This window comes from Anopheles coustani, chromosome 2 (assembly GCF_943734705.1).
Source record: "Anopheles coustani chromosome 2, idAnoCousDA_361_x.2, whole genome shotgun sequence".
Taxonomy (NCBI): domain Eukaryota; kingdom Metazoa; phylum Arthropoda; class Insecta; order Diptera; family Culicidae; genus Anopheles; species Anopheles coustani.
In genome coordinates, this window is record NC_071289.1 from 6,268,483 (window position 1) to 6,295,012 (window position 26,530).

The 26,530-nt window shown below is 46.3% G+C and overlaps 2 protein-coding genes across 8 annotated transcripts in view; both read right to left on the reverse strand.

Moving 5' to 3' along the window:
* Window positions 1–52: 52 nt before the first annotated feature.
* LOC131266124 (uncharacterized) lies at window positions 53–1,918 on the reverse strand. The gene is made up of 3 exons (XM_058268492.1): window positions 1,215–1,918; window positions 641–1,145; window positions 53–576 (listed from the first exon to the last, which is right to left on the reverse strand). Exons 1-3 carry the CDS (start codon window positions 1,889–1,891, stop codon window positions 139–141), a joined length of 1,620 nt encoding a protein of 539 aa, XP_058124475.1. The 5' UTR covers window positions 1,892–1,918; the 3' UTR covers window positions 53–138.
* A 596-nt stretch (window positions 1,919–2,514) lies between these two features.
* LOC131266118 (centaurin-gamma-1A) overlaps window positions 2,515–26,530 on the reverse strand; it is a 141,521-nt gene continuing 117,505 nt past the window's right edge. For all 7 annotated transcript variants that reach the window (XM_058268482.1, XM_058268479.1, XM_058268480.1 and 4 more), the window contains 8 exons: window positions 17,737–17,969; window positions 9,658–9,799; window positions 9,415–9,546; window positions 6,443–7,792; window positions 6,142–6,381; window positions 5,955–6,072; window positions 5,517–5,874; window positions 2,515–5,446 (listed from right to left, as the gene is read on the reverse strand). In XM_058268482.1, coding sequence (XP_058124465.1) covers window positions 5,183–5,446; window positions 5,517–5,874; window positions 5,955–6,072; window positions 6,142–6,381; window positions 6,443–7,792; window positions 9,415–9,546; window positions 9,658–9,799; window positions 17,737–17,969 — 2,837 coding nt within the window. In that variant the 3' untranslated portion in view covers window positions 2,515–5,182. The remainder of the gene's footprint in view (window positions 5,447–5,516; window positions 5,875–5,954; window positions 6,073–6,141; window positions 6,382–6,442; window positions 7,793–9,414; window positions 9,547–9,657; window positions 9,800–17,736; window positions 17,970–26,530) is intronic.

Below are 26,530 nucleotides of genomic sequence, written 5' to 3' on the forward strand. Positions count from 1 at the left end.
GTACGATTATATTTATTTGCTATTTGCAAGTTGAATCTGGTTAACAACGACATAACAATTTCCCGAACTAAACTGAAGGTATCATACAAGTTATGGTAAATTTAATTCAATTAAAGTATAGCTGATCAAAAACCAGGTTTATGTCGTTTCATTGAACATCTGCTTAACGGCACGTCGTAGAATCTTCCCCGAAGGAGTCATTGGGAAGCTGTCGACGAATCGTACACCGCCTCGTAGCCGTTTAAAGTCGGCGACCTGTCCATCGACGATCCGTACAATGTCCTCCTCACGGATACTGGAGCCTGGTACTCGTTCGACAACAGCCGTTGCTAAATCTGAAGAACGATCCGGCAAAGGAACGCCGATCACGCAAACTTGCTTCACACCATCGATTTTCTGAATTATTCCTTCCAAATCAGACGGCGAAATTTGGTAGTTGGTGTACTTGATGATATCCTTGATGCGATCGATCACGAACAAGTTACCCTCGGCGTCCATGTACCCGATGTCGCCCGTGCGGAAAAAGCCATCCTCAGTAAGGGCATTCTTAGTCGCCTCCGGGTTGTTCAAATATCCCTGCGGAGGAGGTATATACTCTGTTGAAATATCTTCCTGTCCATGATTGTTCGTAATATCTTACCAAAAACATAAACCGATGGCGCACCAGTATCTCCCCGTGAACACCCGGACCAACAATCTTTCCTGATTCGTCCACCAATCGGCACTCTACGTTCACTCCCAAGGAACCAACAGAAGTCGGGACGCTTACGGGTATCATGCAGCGTGTGATAAAACCAATCTCTGAGCTGCCATAGATGGAGCGCATATGCGCATTTGGAAGATGGGGTTGCATCTGCAGCAGCAACTCTTCTGCAACCATCGATCCACCGAGCTGCCACGATCGTACGCTGCTCAAATCCGCCTTGGCCAATCGAGGATGTGCCAGCAGTATCGACACGTACGATGGCGGTGTGAAAACGGTCTCGACGCGATACTTTTCGATCACTTGCAGCAGCAGTTCCGGGGTAAAGGGGTTGCTCGTGAACACACGGGGTCGACTGTGCAGTAGAGATGTTGTCACTCCGAACAGTCCGGTCGCCCAGAAAAGGGAACTGAAGCTGAAAATCGGTCCATCGGAAACATCCCTAGAATGACAAACGAAACCGATCGATTAGAGTGATCGATCGGCGAACTTCAAAATGTAAAATACTTACGTGGAGAAAACCATCTCGTCGACAAAATGTGCTTGCGACAAACAGACACCCTTAGGAAGGCCAGTCGTCCCTGAGGAACAGAGAACCAGCGCAAGAAGCTTCGTAGCGTCACCTAAATATTCCGCCCGGAAGTCTTTCTCTCCCTCGATCGGTTGCAGTAGCTTCTCCACCGATGTCACTCCTGTGCCCGTATCGAACAACCGCACATCCTTGGCCGTTATGGCATCCTTCACCGCTTGCTCCACCACCGCACGGTTCGCTTCGTCACAAAACACTAGCCTCGATTGCGTTTGCCTCATCATGTGCGCAAAGTCTTCCCGGTTGAAAACCGGTGCCAACGGGTTCACTGCTAATCCCAGCACCAAGCAACCGATGAACACCGGTACCACCTGCTCCCCGTTGGCGCAGGCCAAACTCACAAACTCCCCCTTCCGGAAGCCAAGCCGACGCAAGTGAAGCGCTACGCGTATTATGCGAAGTCGCATCTCGGCACAGGTTGTCCTCCGACCGGTGTCCGCATTGATCTGTATGACCTTGTCGGGGGAACGAGCCAACGCATCCAGAATAATCCTACCCAAACCAGCAGCCGGGTTCAACACCGGTGGAAGTCGTTCACCGTACCAGCATTGTCCGCTAGGATCGTACTTCGTCCTTCCGGCTAACTCCATTCCAAGCATCCTGAATTTTAGCCCACTTTCGAGATGATACTTCAACGACGACTCACACACGACTGATTAGTCCCGTCTGACTGGACCTCGGTATTGCAAACGGTGCATTATCATTCACACGCGCCATTGATGTTGAGGGGTTTGTTATCTGTGACTGGCAAACAATCACAATCTATTACGTTCCAGCTGAGATAATGGAACTTCCGCCATGTGTGCCATCAAACGAATCAGATGGTTTTCTACAGAAACAGAAACAAGCAATGTTTACAAATAGAAAACTTGGTCAAAGGTTTGTGGTAACGTAGAATAATTGATAAATTCAATCTCAATGGTTGTTCATCAACGTTATATGCGCAACGTGAAACGACTAATAAACAGGTTTATCTTGTGATGTAGCACTTTTTTGTGCAGTGGTTCTCAACCACGAATCTTCATTGTGCCATAAGGTTTTCAATTTGAGTTGAAGTTTTAAGAGAAACCCAGAAATATGGATGCTCGCAACATTTTTGGGCAACTCATTCGAACTTCATAACTTTTGAATCAATTAAAAGCAAAGATGTTTTTCTCAATATTTTAACTACCCTCGCTAGACGTATTCTACATTAAAATAAAAATAAGTCATTCATTTTATATAGGTTTCTTTGTATATTACTTTTACACGTTCCTTCGCTGGTGCTGCTCACATGTTTACATTATCTCGGGGATATTCCAAGGGGGCACCGTAAAGATCTTACTTTTCTCCAATACAAATTCCACGCGTTTTAAACTTTGTATTCAAACAGTTGTCTATTGCCTTATGCAAACGTTTTACAGGGTTTTGGTATTTCCAATAAAGTAGACCTTTGTCCTTTTTCTGTTCTGAATCGGATATTACTAGTTCAACATTAGTCTGCTCCTGTCTTAAGAAAGGGTAAGTAGTTTAGCACTGTATTCCATGATTTGCAATCATACTTTTCTATTAAATTTCATTTGCTTCATGTTAGCACTCTTATAAACTGTTGATATTTTAACGTTCTCTCTTTTTTTGTTTTGTTTTGTTTTGTTATGGGTTTTGTTTGTTTGTCACTTTGCCGTTGTTATTAAGCATTTGTATCTTCGTTTGTTGGGTGTGAGGTTTATCGTTTCTACTAGGGTTTTTGTTTTCACTTTATTATTGTTTGTTAAATGTTTTGCCAAACACGGAACAAACGGCACACACCGCACTGCTCTTTACATCTTGTATTAGAATATTTCTTCAATATAGGAATTTTAATCGGTATCGTGAGTGTGCTTGTATTTGTAGCTGGTAGATTGGTTCATGGTTTGTATTATGTGTGGTATGCATCTATACTAGTGTACCTTTTCATGTTACTATGCTATGTAATCGTATAAGATCGTTTCTTCTATAGGTTTTGCTATGAAACGGCATAAGTCATTCATCCATTTGGGGGCAGACATATGCTTGTGGCCGAAGTACGTCAAAGTTGTTAACTTCCCTCGAGAGGGGTTTCAGTTAGTTAGACTAAAACATTTGGCATATGTTTGTTTGTGATGAGAGGAAGGTCATAGGAGAGGGGTTTCGCTTATCTATTCTTCGTATAGTTAGTTCATTTCAGTAAAGTACTCCTATGTGAGGCCCGCAGCTGCACCTAGCATCCAACTATGAAATATCGATAAAGGGCTATATTCGCTCCCGTACTGCTATCTACGAAAAAGAGCGAGGAAATCGTAGCCGTTGGATTTTGCACCGAACTATAACTAACCGGAATCTTTACCTACGATGGACGATCGAATGTGGATGAAAATGGGATCCGATTTCGTGATTGCTGGCGATGAAATGGGTTTAGTATGGTGAAGGTTTTTTTTTCTAACAAACGAGATCAAATCATCGAGTACTAAGGGCCATCCTTTTGATCTACGGTTATCACTATGGAGCCCTTCCAGTGATGCTTAAAACAGATATGATAAAGAAGTCAACGAGGGAGATGTGATGGGATGATCTCTGTTTCCTCTTCAAATGTTAAACTTCCATTCTACCCGCACCATCATACCTTGTGGTGGACAAAACTGACCTCAGCAAGACTAAACTAGAAACAACATAAATTAACAAAACCTATTACGATGATCTTAACCGTTAGCCTCGATTGTGAAATTCAAACGGAAAGCAGTTTGCCTTGGGATCTGTTCATATGCAGGAATGACTATCATAATATTAAAAGTTGTAATGTGTAAACAGTTAGACGGTGAGAAGAATTAGGTAAGAACGGGTCTATTTAACCAAAGCGTTTCTATGTAGCATGGTCTGCCTGTGATAAACAAATTGCTCCCTCTCTCCCTCTCTCTGATTTATCAACTATTCCCTTAGGGTTTTTGCTCTTCGACACTCGTTCGGAGTGCCGGATAGTTTAAGCTAAACTTAAAAACAAATCACCGAAACAACCGCAATAAAATCATTTTACGTACAATTGAAAACAAAATTTCAAATCTGAAAAAAGGACTAACCATAATCTTAATCATACTCTCAACCCTCCGTACATTACAATACAATTCGACCACCGTGTTTTCTTCGCCTGTTACACTATTTCCGGTGTAATACTAATACTTCATATACGTAGCCTATTCCCTTACACACATATTGTACAAAACTTTCCCTCTTCTGCTTAGGATCGCGGCATCCGCGGGGGGAGTTGAGGATCATTAGGAAACATTACTATATACACCGTTTGCGTACAACCCTCCCGACGATAGCCATTAAAAGAAACACCCATGATCGACCGATCGACGGCACGAACCGTGGAAACAAAACAAAACGAACAGGCTCCTTTAAAACGAAACGAAAACCAAATCCTACGGTCGAAACATACGAATCACATTGCCTTATGGGGGATAATTTTGTTTAGTTTGTTTTGTAACGATCCTACTTTGCCACGATTGCCAGTAATAGAATTAGTTAGTATTCATCAAAGTGTTAAGTATCTCTTTCTAACGTGCGATAACAAACATGGTATACACGGACGCAAACATCAATTTGGTGCATCGGAACGAAATGAAACGATTTACACAACACACGCACAAGATCTATGTGTGGTGCATGTTTCTTTGTTTGTAAGTGTGCTTTGCAGATCCTTTTTCTATCAAGAGCTGCCTGCATTGGGCGGTGCAGGGACTATTTCCGTCTATTCTAGCATAATATATATGTGTCTACTTTCCGGAAGCGGATCTTTCCTCCTACCAGCCAGATTTGACGTAAACGTTTGAGATTGCGTGTTAACCAATTTGTCTAAGGTGCTGCTGAGAAACACCGGACCTCTGTCCGGTCGCCTAGATCACACTGGAGGAGAACTTTTCGAACGTCGCCTGATCGATGGTTTCCCGCCGGCGGGGTAACGTACCGCTGGCAGAAAATGGGGCCGGATCGGTGCACCCAAGGCTGGTCAGAAGCTCCACCAGGGCCGCCGTCGTCTCGACGTTCACGTGATGCGGCGAGTTCATCGCCTGCTTAGCAGCGGCCAGCGAGTTGGCCGCCTTGGCGAACGTTAGGCACGAGCGACCCTCATTGTCGACATGTTTCAGGTTGGCGTGGTGCTGTGGAAGATAAGAAAAATGGCACATTTTATTAAACTGTTCATTGCACACGGCGTGTCCTATTACATACCCATATCAACAGCTGTGAGATGGCGAGGTTTCCGATGGCGCACGCGAGCAGCAGCGGCGTCCGGAGGTCACGATTGCTGGCGGTTGAGTTGATGTGCTCGTGGGAAGCATTGGCCAGCAGGATGATGATGGACTTCATGTCCGATCGAACGACCGCTTCGCACAGCTGCTGTCCGATCGGTGGAGATGGATTGAAAGGTGGAAGGAAATCTTTGCCCTCGTATTTGCTTCGAATCCACGCTTCCTTTTCCTCCCGCGAGCTGGCGGGAGTAGGTTTCACACGACCGCGTGTATTCGCTTCCCAGACGGAGTTTGCTAGACTGTTGCCGATGGCTAGCATAACGCTCAGATGACCAGGTCTGGAAAGAAAATGGAAATGAATGTTAGATCAATTTTGAAGACGGCTACTGTGTTTTGAATTCATCAAGGAAATACTTACGGCCACTCGTCGAGTCCAAGCGAACGCACTTTACTGATATGGGAACCAAGATTCCGATGTACACCAGAACATTCAATGCACATTAGGACACCGAGATTTAAACTAGCCCATTCGGGATCTGCGTGGGAAAGAAAGACAGTTTGTTAGAAACAAATGTTCACAAAGTAGCTTTAGACAATTCTCTTACTTGGTGAATCACAATCAACGCAGTAGCCATTGCCGGGAACCCGACTACGGATCGATTGCATCGATGCAATATCACTCGGATTTAGTGGCTTCGACTTGGACGACTCGATGCCCTGCAAGCTCTTGAAGATCTCCTGCTCGATCACCGAAACCCACTCGTCCCGTTCCTCCGAGTTGGACGCCTCGAAGTGCCACTGCTTGTTGTCCAGCGAAACGATGTAAAACTCGAACCCATCGGAATCTGTAAGTAATTTTGCGAGTTAGACCCCGGTCAATGATTCGTTTTGCCTTCCCAAACCTACCATCGTATTCGCTGTTCTTCCCCACGCCACTGCTCTTCATCCTCCGGTGGCGCTTCTTCACGTTCGGGGTCTGGGCGTCAATCTTGCTGCCACCACCACCAACACCACCTCCGCCGATGGTGTTACTGTCACTGCCGAGGAAACTCTGCGAGTTGCTGTTGCTTATCACGATGCCCTCATCGCCACTCGTTTGCGAGTTCGATTTCACCGGCTCCCGTAGCGTGTCGAACGCGGTCAGCAGCACCTTCTCCGTGCACTTGCGGTCCTTCGCCAACGACAGTCCGCCGATGCCTTCGGTAAGCCCGTTAGTCTGCCCGTTGGTTCCATTGCTGGACGCTTGGGCCGCTTGTGCCTGGGCAGCGGCCGCCGTCAGCGCACTGTTCGTGATGATCGATTTGGTACCGCGTGGCCTCTGGCCGGGTACTTTCACCGTAACGTACTGCAGTGACACCTCCTTCCCGTGCACGTCGTCCATGTAATCGTGCAGCGACGGATGATACGTTAGCCGACCGTCGTCGCACAGTGTCACGTACTTCTTCTTCCAATCCTTGTTGAGTGACTTGCTGCTGCGCTTGTACAAGTAGCCCTGTTTGATCGGAATGGCCCTGCCAGAGCCGAGTTCGCCATTCTTAATCTTTTCCTGTTGCTGCTGTTCCTTTTTCGACGAGGAAGGAATGAAAAGGTTCGACCTTCGGCGACTCTTGCGCGAGGTGGTCGGAGTGGACGTTGGTGTTGGGAGTTCCTTCCCATCTTTGCCACTGTCTTTGGCGGAACCACTGCCACCACTTCCGTTGTCCTTCCCCGTGGGCAATCCGAGCGATTGCAGCCCATCGTTGTTCGGACCACCGGCGGACGATACCGGGTGCATCGGTGGCACAAACTTGGCGATGTTGTTATTCTCGTTCGTAAGCGCTAGCAGCGCCTGCTGCGATGTACCGTGCGAGATCGTGCCCCACTTCTGTCCGTTCCCTCCACCAACGGCTGCGGCCGTATTCTGATGATGCTGCACTTCCGCCGCGATCAGCTCCGCACTGACCTTGATCGGAATGTGATGGCTCGAAGCGGACAGCGCGTGATGCCGATGGGGTAGCGTCATGCCTCCTCCTCCTCCGGCCTGTTGCTGCTGGTGACTGGGGGAGGAATTGGCTACCGCATGGCCCACGTTGGCCGGGCTCGAACCGGCGTTCGTCCCGCTGGTGAACCCATTCGTCGGGCTAGGAACTGACAGCTGCGTGGCTGGATGAAAGCTGGCCAAACCGAGCCGCGTACCTTGCGGCGTGGTTGGCCGGGAGTTGGTAGGAGTAATCGTGGAACCGGTCGAAAGGCGCTGCTGGACAATCTTCTGGCAGGCTGCACAACGCGAGGCGAAAGAAAGAGTAAAAGAAAGATGACGTTAGTTTTTTTGGTACGAATCTTGGAAACCATCCGCGAGGCAGATGTTTCTCCTTTCGGGTGAGGATACACATATTCCAGTTTTTTTTTCTTTTTGCACACAACATCCCACCGTAACCCGTTTTCGGGATGCCCCCTATCCATCACACAAGTAATAATTACAGTATCGCCTGTAGAAAGGCATCGCTCGCTGCTGTTGCTGCTGTTGCTGCTGATGCTGCTCGCCAGCAGCCCTTGCCAATGGTGCTACGGAAATGGCAGCACCACCAGGTTCGGCGTGTACCACGCTTTGTCCTCCACCACTGTTCCGGACGGGGTCGAGGGTGAGTTTTTCCAACATAAATGCTGCCTCAATTTCAATGTGCAAAATCGAACACTTTCTACGGACAACTCGACACTGTCGTTGTTTAGGTTAAAGTCTCAATCGAACCGGTGTTTTCAGTGACCGTTTGCTGTAACATAACCTTCAATAATAACACCAAACACACTGGTGCTCCGTGCACACACGCGGACAACGCAAATGCCAAACTGTTTTGCGCGTTTTACCCCAAAGCAAAGCATAAGTATGCTATGAAATCTCGTTCCACGAAAGACACAACACAACACAGGAGGCTGCTGCTGCTGCTTCCGTTGCCAAGATGCTCTTGTACTGCTGAACCGAAGAATCAACCCGAAAGCACGTAAGATGCCGAGATGAGCAGCATAGCATAGACGTGGAAGGAGCAGAAAGATGAAACCCAAAAGGGTCGGAGAGCATTCGAACGATGGCGATGCGAGGAGAGATCGAACCACACGACGAAGGTCCCGCCGAGGCCACACAGAGTTCAGTAAATGAGGCAGTTTAAACGTGCCTCCTCGCCGACAGCGAAACATAAAACATAAACCGCGAAGGGAAGGGAGAAACGGATCGAACCACACATACACACACTCTCTGCACACGCAAGCCTCTGCAACCTTCTGTGGTCGAAAGAAAACAACGGCAGAAGGCACCAGGGCGCGTTACCACGACTACAGGCGCAGGAAGCACATTCGTTCCGTACCCACGAAAACCGGTGGTAAATCTCGCAGAGAGGTGGCCTTTGTTTTGTTTATGCTGTTGCTATCGATCTTTCCTTCCTTTGCTCTCTGCCTCCGTCCGGGTTCCTCAACATGTCGTCGTTAGCCCTCTCGAAAGCTTGCTTACTGTCTCACTCGCTCCCGGAGGCTCGTCTGTTTTGGGCTCTTCTTGGAAAGAGGTCCTTCTTTTCGGGGTGCTATTCTTCTTGCGTTCGAACGACAACTGCGTCGTGAACGAATCGAGATGTGCCTGTGTGTGCGTCCTTGTTCTGCGTATGACAACAGGACACTCAGCCTACCAATCTGAACGCGAGGGGGCGCTCCGATCATATCATCCTTGCGTTTTTGACACCGAGGGATAGGACACTTCAAAAATAGCAAAAGGATATGGAATAAAAGCCTTTTGAAGGAGCTTTTCAATTTGAAAAAAAGGAAAAGCTCATATCCCAGTAGTTTAACATAAATTTAATTAGCAATTCTACGAAAAATTTGACGTAGTTCTGAATCCTTTTGGGATCACTCACCTTCCTGAAACACTCGTTCCACGTTCAGTCCATAGGTAGCGCAGGTTTCGTAGTATGTCGACCGCAGATCCTGCGCCAGCTTACGGGCTCTTGCATCGTCAATTACACGCGGTGCCCGCTCACAAATACCATCTGCAAAAAGGCCAAAGCAAATAAGACAAACATTATTAATCGATTTACTAAATTGACAACGACGGAAGGACATCCGGGGGGGCGAAACTTTTCCTCCCAAAAACAACCTACCTTGTGTACCGACGAGTATGAACGGTATCTCCGTCGTCTTCCGATGGTGTGCTATCCGGTTGTAGTAGGTGTAGATCGCGTTGAAGCTGGACTCGTTGTCGAGACTGAAGACGAAGATAACCGCGTCGACCCAGGCAGCAAACTGTACCGGAAATGGGAGGAAAACAGAACGGTTGGTTTGGTTAGTAACAGAAGCTAAAACTGCGAAAATAATAAGATTGCAATTGAATAGGCGCAACAATGAACACACGGTGTCGTGCAGGAGAAAAACTGGTAATGTTGGTTTGGACGACGCCGAAAAGCGGTTTCTGGCAAAATTTGCAAACCCAACCCAAAAGGGGCCGCCGCACACAGGGGAGGTCCTGTGTTTTCCGAATTGATTTGTCACGGTGAACCAATAAATCACAAAACCAACTAAATACAAACAGAACGGCGCAGAGTGTCACATTGCACACGATCACACGTTGGGTTTTGGTTTTGTCGTCGCGTTTGGAATTGCGTTACCGTTTTGAGAAATTTTCGAAAAAAAGGGGGAAATGTGGATTTTCCCTTTCGAAGTACATTGTTTTTTTTTACTACGGGAAAGAACACCGTCAGTCCCAAAACTCCTGGAGTTTCGTTTTGTCGGTTACCCGTCCATTACATTCTGGTAGGATTGGAAGGTTGTAGTTTTTTTGCTCGGTTCCTTTTTTGAAAAAGGGATACAACCAAAGGAGACGATCTCGGAGTCCATTAATGTTCGTTTTCGCGAAATATTGACTCATTACTACAACCAAGGGGATGAACTTTTCGCCAGAGAGCGCTTATGGGCACTGGAACTTCGTCGTCGCCGTGCGCCATTTGATTGATAATGAAAGATTTATGATCGATGCACGACTGATTTCTTTTGAAAAACTTCAAACCCAGCAAAAAAAAAGCTGAAAAGAAAACTACCAAAGGTGAACCTTTTTCTTTTATAAACTTTCGCACAACTCGCCGCCAGCGGGAGGGTAGATTTTTTGACAGTTTTTAAACTTGCGCAAACAATCAACCGCACATGACATTCCTTCACCACGTCACATGTCTGTCTCGTAAAGTCTTGGTCGCTGAGGGGGAAAATCGAAGTTTGGGCAAAACATTCCGAAATCAAACATTCGGACCCTTTTTCAGGCAGGCTTCGCCTCGGCGGAAGATGATTTCGGCCTCGGTTGCCCCCCGGTCTACGCAAAACGAGTTCTTTAGAGCGTCACAGTTGGAAAATGAGGCCACCAGACGGGTGATTTGAATTGCCGTAAAACAAAACCAAATAGAAGGCAAACAAAACGGCAGTTTTCGCCAGCTGCTAATGATGGACGGTAGTCCACGACGAGTCCAGTAAATCACGTCTGAATGATCGCCGAATGTGTGTGTCGGAAGAGTGATCCCTTATGTGATACGAGTGAAGCAAACGGTTTGGATTATGCGTTTTCATTTTCTGGAACAAAAATGACTAACTTCTATTCGAAGGCGCGAGTCAGAGGTCAGCGAAAGAACGGATAGAAATGAGTGGGCATTAAATCATTCGAACAGAGCATTCTCCTACTGTTGAAGCACCGTTACATCGCGTAATCGTACAAATAGTGACCGTTTTTTTACGTTTTCCACTACTACTTTACTTTAGAAAGTCTTTAGAAAGTCCACCAATTGTGATAGTAATGATCCGGGGGATAGTCTCTTATGTTATTCCACCGACCATTGTACAGTTCACGTGCGGGCATGGAATTATGTTGTATCTGAAACCCTCCTGGAACCATCGACAGTAGCACAATTTATCGTTTCAAGTCCATTAACGGGAGTAATTTTCGGATTGACAAAACAAAAAAAGGAGAAACAGAACAGAAAAAAAATCACGAAATTATCGCGCGCGCACGTGTTTTCGGAAAACTACGCGGCGTGGAACCGGGATGGGATGGAAGGCCGCATTACGCCACCTAACTACGCCTAATAGAGCTGTCATCACCGGGCAGCCAGCAGCGTCGCGCAAGTATCGAAACCCGGGCTTGTTTCGTGGGGTGGCGCCGATGGTGCAACTATCGACAAGCACCCGCGGGGAAGAGAGCAAAACAACTACAGGGCAGAGAGCAAGAATAGAAACACAACCCAACGAGGTAAAAATAATAGAAAAGTAGAAAAACGCACCACTGAAGAGAAACAGAAGCAACAGAAGTAGATGATAGAGGAGGAAAAACAACGGAAAATCGGTAACCGACGGGCCGATTGCCCACCTTAATGGCACCCGATTTAATTTATGACGACGGGGCGAATTTGGGCCGAAGCTGTGGAAATTGCAGCCTAAAGCAGGCACAAGGGCACTGTCTCTCTATATTGTTGGAGGGCTTTGAGAAATAATACTTTGTTTGGGTCCGTGTTGTTCATCTATTTCGTAATGTTTTTTTGACTTTTGTTCACTGTATACATATTTCAATTTTACGTAATTTATTCAAACACAAATTGAAATTAACTAAAAAGTAGACAACACTGACTAGTTTAAAATTCTTTGAAGAAAATTTGGACACTATCTAAAGTTAGTTCCCCAAGTACCACCATCAAAGAACTAGAAGGTTGCCAACTACCTTTTAAAAGTAAAATATATACACGACACTTACTACACTGCACTAATATATCCTCCGATAATGTTCTAGGAATATTGCGTTGAAAAGAATATAGTCCGTGGGGGTTTTTGCCTGAAGTGGAGCACACGCACGCACGGTCCAAGACAAGCAATTGAGGTTACCATTCACAATTATACCCTTGGCAGTAACTCACACGTAACCGTTACGGCTTCTCCGGCGAAGAAGTCAACCACGGACGCGTTCACAACGTATACTGAGGTCGGATCGGGACTCGCACCGAAGCCTGAACTCGCCCCCCCCGGTCGGCCGGGAGTAGGCAATGAACTTGATTTACACGCCGCCGCCACCAGTTCGTTCTGGCGAGAAAATTTGCTGCCGTTTGCCGTTGTGCCAAATCGGAGAAGAAAGAAAGAAAGCCAACAGAACCTGTGGAGGCTTCGCGGAATTGAGAGGAAAGGAGTTCAAGAGGTCGGCCACCAAAAGGTGCCGCATGGTTCCCCCGACAAATTCGGAGAGGTGCACCAGCCGAATGGCGCAGGCGCATCTAACCGCACCAAACAACAACCGACGAGCCTCCGCGCTTCATATGCCAAACAACCCACCCACCCATCCACCCACCAGGCCCCAGCATTTTCCCAGGGCCACCTCCCATACCATCGTCTTGCGACAAACCAGAAATTCAATAGCAATACCATTGCGCCACCAGAGGCACGGGACCCGACGACAACATTCTAGAATTTGTGACGCCGACGACCACTTCCTGTACGCCACCTTTTGAGGGACACCGACTGGCGGCAACAGTGTTTTGCAAGAGGAATGTCGGTGTCTGGCGTACCTCCAACATACGGAATGGAGCTTTAGTTTTCCTCACATGTCCGGGTTTGAACTCAGGCCAAGGCGCACAGAAAAAAGGCTCCATGGCGATAGTTGGAGGACGTGGAAAGATGGTATGCCTTCTTAGGGGCCCATATTCTAACAGTGCGTCATGTTACACTGGGACGTGTGTCTTCCGGCCGCCAACCCAAGGTTCATTGAAATGGAAAGCGATCCGCGGCGGTGACTTTGGCTACGATGGAGATTTGTGTACGGTTGATGTTTTTCTTTCTTCCATTTTCCACTCCACATTCAAAGGACCTCCTCCTCGTAGGCAGACTTGTGCAACGAGTGCGCGCCTTCAAATTATGCAAACGTACACAACGCAATTGAGACGCGCGAACGACGGGTTTGCGAAATGCGACTACGGAACCGTAAGGAACCGTAACGAGGTGCTTGGGAGAAGAACGGGCAGGTCCTGCGGCAATGCGAAGGATGTGTGAAGGAAAAACTCAGCTGCCCTCGAGACTGTAATTACCAGCCCATTGCAAAGTATTCGCCGCACGTCTCGAAGTCGCCGCGTATGATAGGGATGATGATGAGCTTATGGTTTATGGTTGTTGGTGGTGAAAACCCACTTTCAGGAAGCCTTCCACTAGGCCTTCGACTCGGATGCCTTTGATATGTCGCCTACGGCTTACGGTCTGCAGCTAGCATTTCTTGGATTTTATCCCCGGAAGAGATTTATGCATTTCCATACGCCATGTTCTAGACTGAACGAAGTTTTGCAACCGAGGAAACCGAGACAACCCCGGGGGGCTTAGAAATATGAACCAGGCTATATGGCTCTCACAAACAGACGTACATGTACTTTTTTTTTAACTTTTCCCTCAAACCACCGAAACAAATCGCTGCGGGGGAACGTGCGCACACTTTTGTCCTGCAATTGTTGGATTTAATTTAAGTTTAATTCCCTCTTTGTGCCATGTTTTTCCACCATCTCGGAACCATGAGTGCGACACATAATTAAAGGGTGTAGTTCCCGTGCGCTTCAAAAGGGTGCGCACCACTTCCCGTGCGGATATGTAATGGCCGCGGGTGGCACCATTAAAAGGACTCTGTGGCCAGGGCAGACCATCGCTTTTGTGTATGTATTTGTAACGCGTCACGTGTGTTTCCATCAATTTGCCAACGAATTGACGCATGAAACAGCCAGCCGTCGCCAAAGTGCAGTTGCAGTTTTTGAAAAAGGAATAGCGTATTTAAATCCGATGGTGGCTGGTTTTTAATTTGTCAGGACACGTCGGGGAACAACAATGGAGGGTTTGTGAGGAGAGATCGCATTTCAGAACGGTTTTGTTTTTAAAGTGTCCTTATACGTCTTGTACATTTATTCACAAAAAATCGTTGTTTATTTTAAATATTGGAAGAGGAAAAATTGTACATACTGAGTAACACTAACGGAAAACTAAAAGTTTCCAAAACGCATCTTGTAAAAAAGATAAAAGCCGTAAGCTTTATCTCAAAATGCGAACCGTTTGAAACAGTTCTAAAACCCTCATTAATAGAGCGATAAATAATCGAAACAACGAACAACGTTGGGCGAAAGCGGGAATCGATACCGGCGGTTCGATTCGTTCACGTTCAACAAAAATATTTACATTACAATCACCACTGACTGCTGAAGTCGCGTCCGCTTCCAGGCCATTTCTCCCCAATGATTCGTCCTTTTAATGGCGCATCCTAGCTTACGGTTTATTTCGGGCATGAAATTGACAATTTATAACCCGGCCTTCCGCGAGGTTTTGTCCTGTGCGCGGAGCAAAAGCTTTCGATGGAACATGAAACGACCGAAAGAGAGAAAGAGGTCGAGGAACGAAAAAGAAAAAAAAGGGGTAAAAGCCACCGCGCGCTAAGGATCAATAAATCGTAAAACTGATACGCAAAACAACCCATTAGCAATTCATCCTCGATTGGCAAAAAGGATAGTGTAACAGTTTGTTGCATGTAACGGGATTCGCGGCGAGCTACTTTCTCGAGGGGGTTGGGATTTTGCACATCCCGTTCTGGATTCTGGCTTGGAATCCGGCTCCCTTTCTGCAGTCGGTGGCGTTCCTCTCTCTATCTATCGGGAGGCACACTAATTAGCAATTCAAATTATCTGCAACCAATTTTCTAGGGTTACCGCCTACCGTCCCCTGGAACACCCGTCATCCCCGGGGGAAAGTCATTAAAGTGCAATAAAATGTGCATGCGATGCGGAGAGCTTTACGGTTGCGTTAACTATCGAGAACGGCCTGTAAAATGCAGATAGACCCGGGAGGTAATCGATCGGATCGTATCGGATCGGATAAAGTAAGGGTCGGAATGTAACTGATTGGAGGACTGGAGTCCTCCTTGCTCTGCATATTCCTTGGCGGCCACTCACACAAATGTGCCCCGTAACGATCGCAATCGGGCGTCCGGTGACTTGTGATACATGCACACATTGTTGTTTCGATGCAGCGCCACCGTTACGCTGCATAACGCTGCATCGGCGGCGCGACTCGTGCTGATGCAACCAATTATTCACGCACCACCCGTGGCGCAACTGTGGCTTAGGTCTGCATATGCAAATTAACATCACCTTTTTTTTTTTGCAGGGCGGGTATCGCGCGATTATCGATGACTCGATGCTCGTGTGCGATGGTTTAGCGAGTTGATGGCGAATTGGCGAGTGATGAGTCCGCGGGTGATTTTACGATCTCGTAGCTTTTCCCGTTTACCATCCCCTGCTACTTTTCTTCGCCCCGCCAATCGGTGCATTGTTCTGGATCAGAACCCCATTCGTCATTCTTTACCGAACAGCCCTTCTTCCGATATGGGGAGGTTGAAATAATTTGCAACAATTAGAATGCAATAAAGTTTCCGTTCGATTCAACATCACCCTCCCATTGGTGGGCAAGGGTTTTTTTTAAACCGATCCTTCAGGGAGGGAAAGGACAATCACAATTCAAGCTGTACATCCGGTTCCTGTTTTTTATCAAATCTAGCATCGATTGTTTTGCTTTCAATGACTTTTGAAATATGCAATATCATTAAAAAGGATACGTTGCAAAAATTAAAAATAAAGGGGAATGCAATCCAGGACTACACTCTACACGTAACTGCCGAGGACAATGTAGCAGAACTGTTAGAAAACAATTCGTTTAATATTCAAAAATGTTTCAACTGCCACCCGCAAAGCTTGTCGAGTAATCTTTTCGATCAAATAAATATAAGAACTTCAATGTCAAGGTAGTGCGTCAATTTATTGCCCCACATGAGTGCTTCACTTTGCCTCAGGGGCGACACATTGCTCCTACCCACTCACACCACTTGGTGCCTGACCTCCTCACATAAAACGCCCCAACATGTTTGAAAGGCGGTGTGAGACACAGCTTGGTGGCGCCTCTCAGTCAAACGCGGTTGGCGTCTCCGTAAACGTATGCGGAACTGGGCTTTCCTTATACGTTGCCACGACACCCCGAAGGCAGAGAGTGAGGACAGGTCGACAAAGTACCCTTGAAAAATATCCAGTCACCATCATCGAGGTGGTAGCATCTTTAAGCGATTGAAGAAAACTTACATTCCGGTGTTTATCGCGATCGTTTCTTACAACTTGTCAATCGAAAATCTATTTTCGCTTTATAAAGTAATGCAAAAATGGTCACTTATGTAAGTTGCAGTTAGAGTTGTGTAAATCTGAGTCAGATTCATGAATAAGGGATTCATGAAACTTTCGTCGAGAGATTCATGAATCCTAAACACACCAACTGATGAAAAGACACCAGCCAAAAATGGGTTGAGGGACCTCTTTTTTTTTGGTCACATTGTCCACACCTATGAGAGAATTGGGGAGATTCGTGACAGATCCATGAAAGATTCATGAAGATTCATTAAGGTTTCGAAAGGTTAATTAAGCTTTGAAGATTCGAATCCGCAAAGATTCGTGAAACCATCGGAATGAATCTTAGGTGAAAGATTCATTAGGCACAACACTAGTTGCAGTGGATCTATATTTTAAACCCAAACTTCCATAAAAAAGCTGTAAGCGTATTCTTTAGTTCAATGTATTCGCAACTCATCTTGATCAAGCAAACCTAACAGAAAGGTCAGTACACTGGACATTCCTGGCTCATCAGCTGACGAGCGTAACCGATGCGGCCAATGGTAAACACGTTCCATCCATCGTAACAGAGGTCAATTCAATTCACCTGGGATATTCCGCCTTCCCGCGTGTTTACAACCCATCGGGCCCTCTCGTCTATATTGGAATCGTTAATTAGAACTCCACCACTTTGGGGCGCAGTCTTCGACGTGATAGGCAAAAAGGTAGGTCGGCCAGCGGTCAGTAGTCGGGGCAAATTGTGCAATCGTGCTGATGGTGGAACTGCCACTCAGACGGAATGATAACAGGATGGGCACAGCCGAAGCGAAGTTGGCAGGTTGCAAGAACTCCCCATCGCTAGAAATAGGCAAACACTGTCCAAGTCTAGCGTAAGCGCCTCAGTTTTCGTTTTATTATATGCCCAACCCAAAAACCATTCATCCGTTTATTCGTTTTGGGGCGCATTCGCCGACATGCACCCGACAACCGACCACTGGAAGGGTAAAGAGTTTGGCTTGTTTTATTTGCTAAATGAGGTCGACTCACCTGTATCTCCGGCGGACCACCCTCGTCCCGTATCAGCAGCAGGTAGCTTTGATTGTCGATCTGGATTTCCTTCTTGAACCGGCCGCCCTCGGGCGACTCCTCGTGCATGTACGTGCCGGTCAGGTAGCGGTGCACCAGGGCCGACTTGCCCGAGCTGAGACTGCCGACGATGCCGAGCCGGATGTCCGGCACCGATCGCGAGATGGTCCACTCCTGGCTGTTGACGAACGAATCTGCGAAAAAAGGGAGGGAAGAAGATCAAAACGTTAACGAACGGCAGTAGAACACGGGGAAGGAATTATTTTCTTTCCTTCGTCATCCTTCAACGCTTCGAAGGTGCTGAAAATTTCGCCCAATTCAAATCCGGTGGAGCGTGTCGTCTTCGGATTTTTGCCACAGTGAATGAGAACACACAAAAAAAACCCCAAAAACTCGTTTCCACGGGCAAAAGGTGTTAATGAAACGATTGTGGATGCGAGCGGCATGGATAAATATAATAAAACACGAACGCGGACGATGGCACCTAATCCTATTTCTGACAGAAGGGATTTGCATCTTATTTGCGAGAACTTTCGTAACGCCGTCGACCAAAGGGAGCTGACTTTCGCCTCCCGGGTTGTAGTGTATTTCCCCCCGCTAATATATTTCCGTTGTGTGTCCTCCATCCCGAAATTAACGCAAATGAAGGAAGGTCAGTCCGCGGGCAGGAAGAATTTCCCATTTTCATTAACACCTCTCCCTTTTGAAGTGTCAATCTTGAAACTCGCGACGCGTGAGCAAGTTTTCTTTGGCAGAATAATAGAGCCATTTTTGGAGGGTCTATGTGTTTTTTGTTCATTTCGTTTCTTACCTGGAAGCTGGATAAGTTGAGGAATTTCGTTAGGAATTCTCCGTAAAGGGGTTTCGCGGGAAAAAGGCGACGAAAGGCTGAGGAGCAGCAGCAAGACCGATCGGCGGAATTAGATCTCATCAAAATGTCATTTTCGGGTGACAGAATCCCTGGTTCCTCAGAAAAAAAAACCTGACGAATGTCTCCGTGTGGATCCAGCCGAGAGGAGAAAAGCCTTCGCTTTTCGTTCCTATATTATTTTTATTCAAATCCGCTTGTAGTTAATCAACGAAGGATTGTGTTTTGATGCATGCTTCGCTTTGCCTTTCAGCATCCTGGCCGGCTGGTTTTCGCTGGCGCCCCCGGGGGATCATGGCCGGTACATACAACTTTTTTGACGAAACTGTCAACGCTCTCCCGGGAAGCCGATTCCGCCGAACGACGGCGGCCTTTGCCCTTAACGTGATGGTCATTATTTACATAACCGTACCAAAACCGAGCGAAAGGAATGATGGAAAACGGTGTTAAACATTTTCCCTCATTCCGGAGGTCCGACGAAAATTCGCTTCACTGGTTTGTTGGGGGGTTGTTTTGCTTTCCTTAATCTTCATATACATCTTTGGAATGTCCGATTCGATCTGGTTTTTGGCCGGTGGTGGCGATTTATCTCACGCCGTGAGAGCGCGCTTGAGACGCGCGACATCGACATATGTTTCCATTTTGTATTTCTTGTAGCAGTTGTGTAGAATGAAATGGAAAAATCCTTAAATATTATTGATGACTGTTTTCCCGCACACAACATGTGTTATTTCGTTTTGAAACCCTTAGGATTTTAAAAAAGTAAAATTCTTTGTTTTTCATTCAAATTTTCCTATTTAGAAACCGATATTTTATTTTAAAGAAATAATATTTTCCACACTACAAATAATACATCCATCCTTGGGTTATGCTTCGAACACCCTAAAGCACGAGAAAAGTGATTGATCGAGGAAAGATTAGCCTGCAAAGTATCGTAAGACCCCCGATCGGGACCGGCCAAAGGACACACAAACAAACGGAACACTGTGAAAGGTATCCTCTGCCCGGAGGATGTGCACTTACGACGCTTTGGGTTTGTCGGAAAAACTGGACCAAACCGAGCGAACAGTGGCTACCGATCCCATGTGCTTGATTGATGTCGCAAGCTGAAACCGCCCTTTCTTCCACCGTCGGATCATTCCACCCGGTTTTCGGACGGAAATTTGACATGCAATGTTTTCAAAAGGAAATAACATATCATCGGTTGTGTCGCAAATAAAAAGAGACACAGACCCTTCGACCACAAGAAAAGGGACAGAAACTTGGTGGTGGAAGGGACTTTAAAAAAATCGTGTTACAACTGGGAGTGAAGAGAAAAAGAGCATGTACACGCCATGCGTTCATCTTCCGACACCTTTGCTGAAGCGTTGCACGGAATGCAGATTTGCATCTTGATTGATTGCTGCCTTGCCTTCCGCTCGAACTCCGGTGATATTTTTCACGCTCGGAGGCGAATCGTCTGTCGAAGAAGCGCCCCACACTGGCGAGAGATTGCGCAAGATTGATTGCATGTAAATTAACACCGTTTAGGCGAGATACCGGGTGACGCAAGAGAAGGGTTCAGCCGTTGCCCAACGCGTGAGAAAAACCTGCCCGGGCAACGTCTGCTAAGGTGTTTCCCCTGTCCTCAGTAATACTCTCGATCTGGAGCGAACGACGAAACCAAGCCAGAATGGTTCATATGGCAAGAACCAACCATCCCGGAAGAGTGCACGGAGTTCCTAAAGGCATGTTCGAAGCTGTCCGGACAAATTAGTTGACGCATCTAATCCTCGAATTAATCACCGGGCCATTTGTCTCCAAAAGCCGCACGCCCAGGATCGACGACGATCTTTACTCGGATGGGGGGTTTGTTTTTACGGGGAAAATATGTTTTGTCTTCTGGTACGGAGAGTTTGTTGGTAAAATTTTTCGATACAAGCGAGGTCGCAGGTCGACAGGCGGGACATAAATTTCGTAATTTGGAAACGAACGACAACGAACGTTCGTATTTTTGGCTGGAAATATTGCCATTCATTTGCTAATCGATTTCTAAAAATAATATAAGGTCAAACAAACAAGTGAATTTAATCATAATTTGATCCTTATGAAACGTTGTTTCGATCGAAAACAACATAAATCATCGTGCAATCCCACCGAAGCGTGATAATGAAAACATGTTAAAATTGTTTTCATCGACATTTTCAATCAATTTTCCGACAGCATGGTTATTTCGTCACGAACACGTCGGCACGTAATTTATTTGACATGATTTTCCGGTTGGGAGGGAGAGGACGAACAGCTGTTTTCGCTTCCGAAGGTCGTTTCGCACTTCTACGACTTAGTAGTGGCATAGTTTGCGCAAGTAAAACGAGAAAAGAGGTGCTGGATCAGCTGTATTTTTATATAATTGTACATCGAAAAGACAAAATCGTACAACCGGCTTTTATTTCACACCCAGTGGAATGCAATTTGTGCATCAAAACCTGGTACAGATTCCAAAACCAGTTGTTGCCTGAATTCCATTTCCATGCCAAACATGTCAGTGGAATATATTTGAATACATGATTATTCGATTTGGCACAAACTTCACTCGGGCAATGATGAATCAGAAATGATAAAAATTCCGTTCGCGACTCAAGGAAATGATTTGCGCAGCAGATGTTTGCATTTCGAGCATGAAATTGCTCGAAGTGTTTCACGTAAATGAAATACAAAATAAAAACACATGATGAACAAAAGGTTCAATTTGATGAAGAAGGATCTAAAACATCTTTTGTTTCATGAAGAAGGATAAAAAAATCCCCACATGAGGTTGATTAAGGTCGGTTAAAATTCCGATGATGATGATGTTGATAATGACGTCAACCCAGCAACACTAATCGAACCTCCTCCCGTGGCGGAGAAGAAGGGCTGATATGGTTTCACTTTCATCCACCCACCGCGTAACATCGAGTAAATTTGGCCGGTGGCCATCGCTAGCCTTTAGGTTACGTCGCGGTCCGATTGTTAGTAAATTGGTTGCCAACACACACACACTTCGTTACGCCACGATGATGGAACGCGAACAATCCGAAGAAGACAATCAAAACAAATGCCCAACTTAAAAACTGCTGCGGCCTTAAACGAAGTGTTGGCGAGAAAAGTGAGATAGAACGGTGATATAACACCGCATAAGAAGAGAAACACGGACGATTTTCTTCATTTTCTCGCTTTCCCACCGACCGGGGGTTTTCACTGCGGCATGGGTGGCATATTTCAAATCCCTTGCCCTGTTGTCCCGGCTCGTTTTCAACGTTGCAGTTATGCTGCAGTATGTTGCAGGAAGTTTACGGCCATAAATTAACGTGTCAAATGGGTTCAAACAAATCATTTACACCTCGCGCCACCAGATGGAAAAACATGCTCCTGGCATGGCGGCCAGCTTTCGGGAGCATTAAGATGCACTAGGGCATCCCCCCGTGAAATCTTGTCATAATCATTAGTCATTTGCTTCAGGTTGCCGCAAACAAGCAAGCAAGTGGACAGCCTCGTTTCGTTGCGCTTCATTTTTTTAACGACCAACTGGTGAGAATCGACCCGGCGGACTTCTTCGCTTCATGTGATACTAATTTCCACGCGCCGGAGTGACGAAAACAGAGCTGAAATAAAGATGTCGCCCCCTTTGCGGAGTTCGAACCCAAAAAAGGAACCCCTGCCAACACTGGTACGGGTCGGAGCCAAATCTGCACTTGGCAACCAGAGGCCCACCAGAGAGCACAGACCTTCTTCGTCGTCGTCGCTAGTTGGAACTATTTCACGGTCGTAAAACCGTAATGACCAGTTGGGTCGATGTTGGGCCCAAAACGCTGACTCCCCCGTCGCGAATGACGCCATCACGCGGCAGCCGGTCGAAGAAGGAAAATACATTAGTCGGTAGCCCCAGCCACTGGTTGGCGACAGTTGAATGGTCATGTCCAAAAATATCCAGCTGACTAAGCGTTGCAACTGTTGGAATCGACCGTCATGCAGACGGACAAGAAGTTCCACCCGGCTGAGAGCGTTGTACTTTATGTTGTGTTGCATTATGTCGAAGAATTCTAAATGACTTTTATTAGAGCTGGGAATTTCTGAATACACTGTTGATAATTTTGGAAAATACTTCTTGTATATTGTCGTTTCTTAAAAAGAAATTTGCATTATCACGCGTTTGTCATCACCATCACCAAAAGGGAAAACCCCTCTGGTAAGATGAGACATCAACAAACAAATGTTTAGGCAGTCATGTGGAAAATACAGCAAGGGTAAATGCTACCGATGGAGTAGGTATAAGAAAGGTGATGAAAAATACCTCGGGGTGACGCACCTGACAAACTCAAAGAAGGTGATTTTCCCCCAAGCCGAGACATTCCAAAAACACCCATTCTGCTAACCACCAACCGTAGAACCGGAAGTAGATACGTCTGGAATGTCTCAAGACTCAGTTTTCTTATCCCCCAGCGTGAAACCTATAGGAAAAAACCAATCGTGCGGAAAAATACGCCTATGGTGAGGCAGGTGAAGGAAAAAATTAAATCCAAAAACACGCTCACCCAAAATTCGACGCCGCGAGAAAAGCTTTTGCGCAGTCCGAGAGGGGGGTAAACTAATTGAATGTAATGATGTGGAAAAACGTTCCGGTCAGTGTTTCCGGATTTGCGTTTTCATTTCCCTCTCGAGAGGCCGGCCGCGTTTCTCCCCCCCCCCCCCCCCCCCCCCGGGATCATTACCGGAGCTGGAGAAGGAAACGTAAATGTTACCACTTTTCCAAGCCAAGTTCTTTCCAGCTCTGGGGGCTTCTTCGAGCTTTGCTCCGGTTTTTGGTAATAATAGTTTCCCTTTCCATTTTGCGTTCTTTCCACTTTCACGCCTGACTGCGGAAGCGTGGGGGAGGTTGGAAGCAATAAACACCGATGCCCGGAAGGACCGAAATGCCGGCGGGTCAAAACGGCGGAAATGGACTTCCCGGCAATTCCCTGATTATGCTTTCCGCACATGGTCCTTTATGATTACCATATCATCATCCATTTCAACAAACAACGAAATGGTGTTCTTCACCCGTCTTCGGGATTCCTGTTGAAGAACATCGCTTTATTTTGATCGATCTGTTGTGTCTGTCTGTGAGGTGGTGTGAAAGAATTATGTTGAAGAAAAACCAGAAGAAAAAGAGGGGTAGCGAACACCCCCCGGCGGGGCGGTATGATTCAAATGTGCATATACTTATATTCTATCATTTCCGTTTCCGGTTCGAAAAACACCGTCCCAAGCGCATCGAAATCATCCCATCATTCGAGAGGGAATAAATTAATTAGACATGCAAAACTACAAGCCGAAAACAAGAGGTAGGGGGGAGAGACTAGAACAGTGACCCTTTGCTTCTTAGTTTCCCTCTTCGTTGTCCAGCGTGCAGTGAAGGAAAACACTTCTTTCGTTTGAAGATTCCCCTCGAGATCGACCGCGGAGTTTCCACTGGCAAAGACAAGCTTTCCTCGGCAACGCTAGAACTGAACCAAAAGATGATTAAACAAAACAGGGAAACGACCCACCCAAAAGCTCTCTAATCGCAGCGCGTAAACAAAATGCCGTTGAAAAAACACACAAAACAAATGCAGCAGACTAGAGAGAGAGAGAAGGGGTTGGTCACGGGGGGGTATGTTTTATGTTTGGTTTGGGGAGGGAAAATGTTTCAAAATTGCCCCAGACGGTGCCGTAGTCGAAACCACGGAGAAGTTGGGCAGTCGTTTCGGTCTCGGACAGAATTATACACCGGTGGCCACTTGGCGTGAGGTGAACGAACGCTTAAGGTGTCCACTTCGGTTGATGAAGCGCTCGAACGATGAGATGAGGTGAACTTTCTTGCAGTTCGTACCCAGAAAAGCACTCTCTTTATATTCTAATCCACTTTATATTTCGTTGATTAGTCTGGTTTTATTGAGTTTAGTTTCAGATGTGTTGTTTTAAAGTCCATTCCAAAGAATTACTTTCTGTCCAACACAACAATGACAACTATAACCAACAAGTATCAACATAAATTTATTTTAATATTCATCAAAGTACCTTCACGTTTGGAGCGGGAATAGACTTTACATTCTCTTTGTTTGTTTTACCTGATTTTCCTACAACATATGCTAAGGCTAGAAACATTCCTCCGCATCCCATTTCCCTACAACATTTGGTTAAATTTGGTCGTCTCGGTGGCATAACCATTTCCTGGCATTCGATAATTCGATAAAGCCACCACATCATCATCTGTAGGTAATTGAAAAACCAGACGCCAGACTTGACGAACAGACCCCGCATGGCATGATGAAAATAATGTAATCATATTTTTCAGCCGGGTGGGGTTTGAGTGATTAATTTAGACGTGATTTGATTGAAAATTGAACAGATTGCAGGTGGAATAGTGACGGAACAGGATAGACCATTTTTTCCCGGTCGCCATATGCCAAGCTTCGTGTGGATTGGATGAATAGTTGGTACAATTTGATCAAGGATCAATTGGATTAATAGTAGCAGAGATTTTCATTTAGGTCAACAAGAAATTCGTCCATGTTGCTTTTGAAAAACCACTCACGTAAAACCATAGAAAACTCTAGCTTTTTCGTTCCAACAAAATTGCCATGTCCTAGTGTAATTCTCCAACATTACCCAACCCGGGAACGCCGGGATTGAATGGGGCAAAAACTTACCAATCAGTTACAATTCAATGATTGTCCAATTGAGGTTAGGTTTTGCACTGAAGTGCGACGAATGATAGAAGGCAGAAAAAAAAACCCGAAGCTTTTCTTCACGCTTCACGACTGACGAAGTCTGTGTAATGGTTCGACGAGGACAGTAACAACAGCAGTTCGATGGCCAGATTCGATCGTACTTCGATCGCATTTATGTTGAGCAAGAGGTTGCGTTTGAGGTTTTTCTTTTCCAACTACAATTCAACTGGATTATGCAATCACCCTTTAGCGCGATCATTTGTCTACGGAGTGTCACGCAGGCAAGATTGGGCGCCGATCATAAATAAATAGATGATCATAAAAGGGGGTACTTTCACTGGGCGTTTCTCTCTTTGGCACCGAAGAAAACTCATGCCGCTGGAGCGAAAATGGAAAAGGAAATGTCTACCCAAAGGCGACGGATAAATCAATTAGTTCGGCAAACACGTGCAGCAGGAAAAGTCATAACAACGTCGTCGTGGCGTGTGTCGGCAACGGCCAGTTGTCAAACGACAGTTCGATCGACCGATGTAGACACAAGCACGTGTGCCATGTTTGCCTGGCACATACGTATCTCTCTGTCTCTCTCTCTCTTGGCCAAACACTACACTGCACATTTGCATTGGGGGTTTTTTTTTTTGCTGCGGTAATGCAATTTATGAGCGCTCGATCGATCGATTAGTTTGCTCCCTTCGGTCGTAGATTATCCCTCGGAGTTGGCGCCGCTGCGAGGACGGCTAGCCAATTTCTAATTTCTTGCTTTCTTTGGGCTTTATAGTCGACCCTAATTCGGCCCCCGGGGCCGTTGGGTAAACGCAGGCAAGATAATCATGCATGCGCATGTTTGGAACCACACAATTAGCCGTGCGGGATGAAAGCAAACCGTTAGCATTACGTGTCGTCCGCTACTTTGCATTCGAGACGTGATTCGTTACCCTTCGGACCAGAGCACATTCGATTGGCCTCTCATCGAGGGCAGTTAAGCTACGACATAATCGTCTTATTTAATCTACTCTGTCGTACGGAAAATTAATCGACCCTTCCCGGGACCGCGGGGGAACGGTTTTAAAATTAATCAACATAATTTACTGTCGATGGCTTCATCGTGGGCACAAAGATGCATTCCAATAAGACAAACTTGCGCACAACTCCGGTTTCGAGTACTCCGCCGTTCTCCAAA

What these genes read in the sequence shown, in the direction of transcription:
- LOC131266124 (XM_058268492.1), bottom strand. Translation starts at nt 1,891, where the DNA reads ATGCTTGGAATGGAGTTAGCCGGAAGGACGAAGTACGATCCTAGCGGA. An exon ending in GACGAGATGGTTTTCTCCAC is followed by an intron (nt 1,146 to 1,214) that starts GTAAGTATTTTA and finishes TTGTCATTCTAG; the next exon opens with GGATGTTTCCGATGGACCGA. An exon ending in GCCATCGGTTTATGTTTTTG is followed by an intron (nt 577 to 640) that starts GTAAGATATTAC and finishes CCTCCTCCGCAG; the next exon opens with GGATATTTGAACAACCCGGA.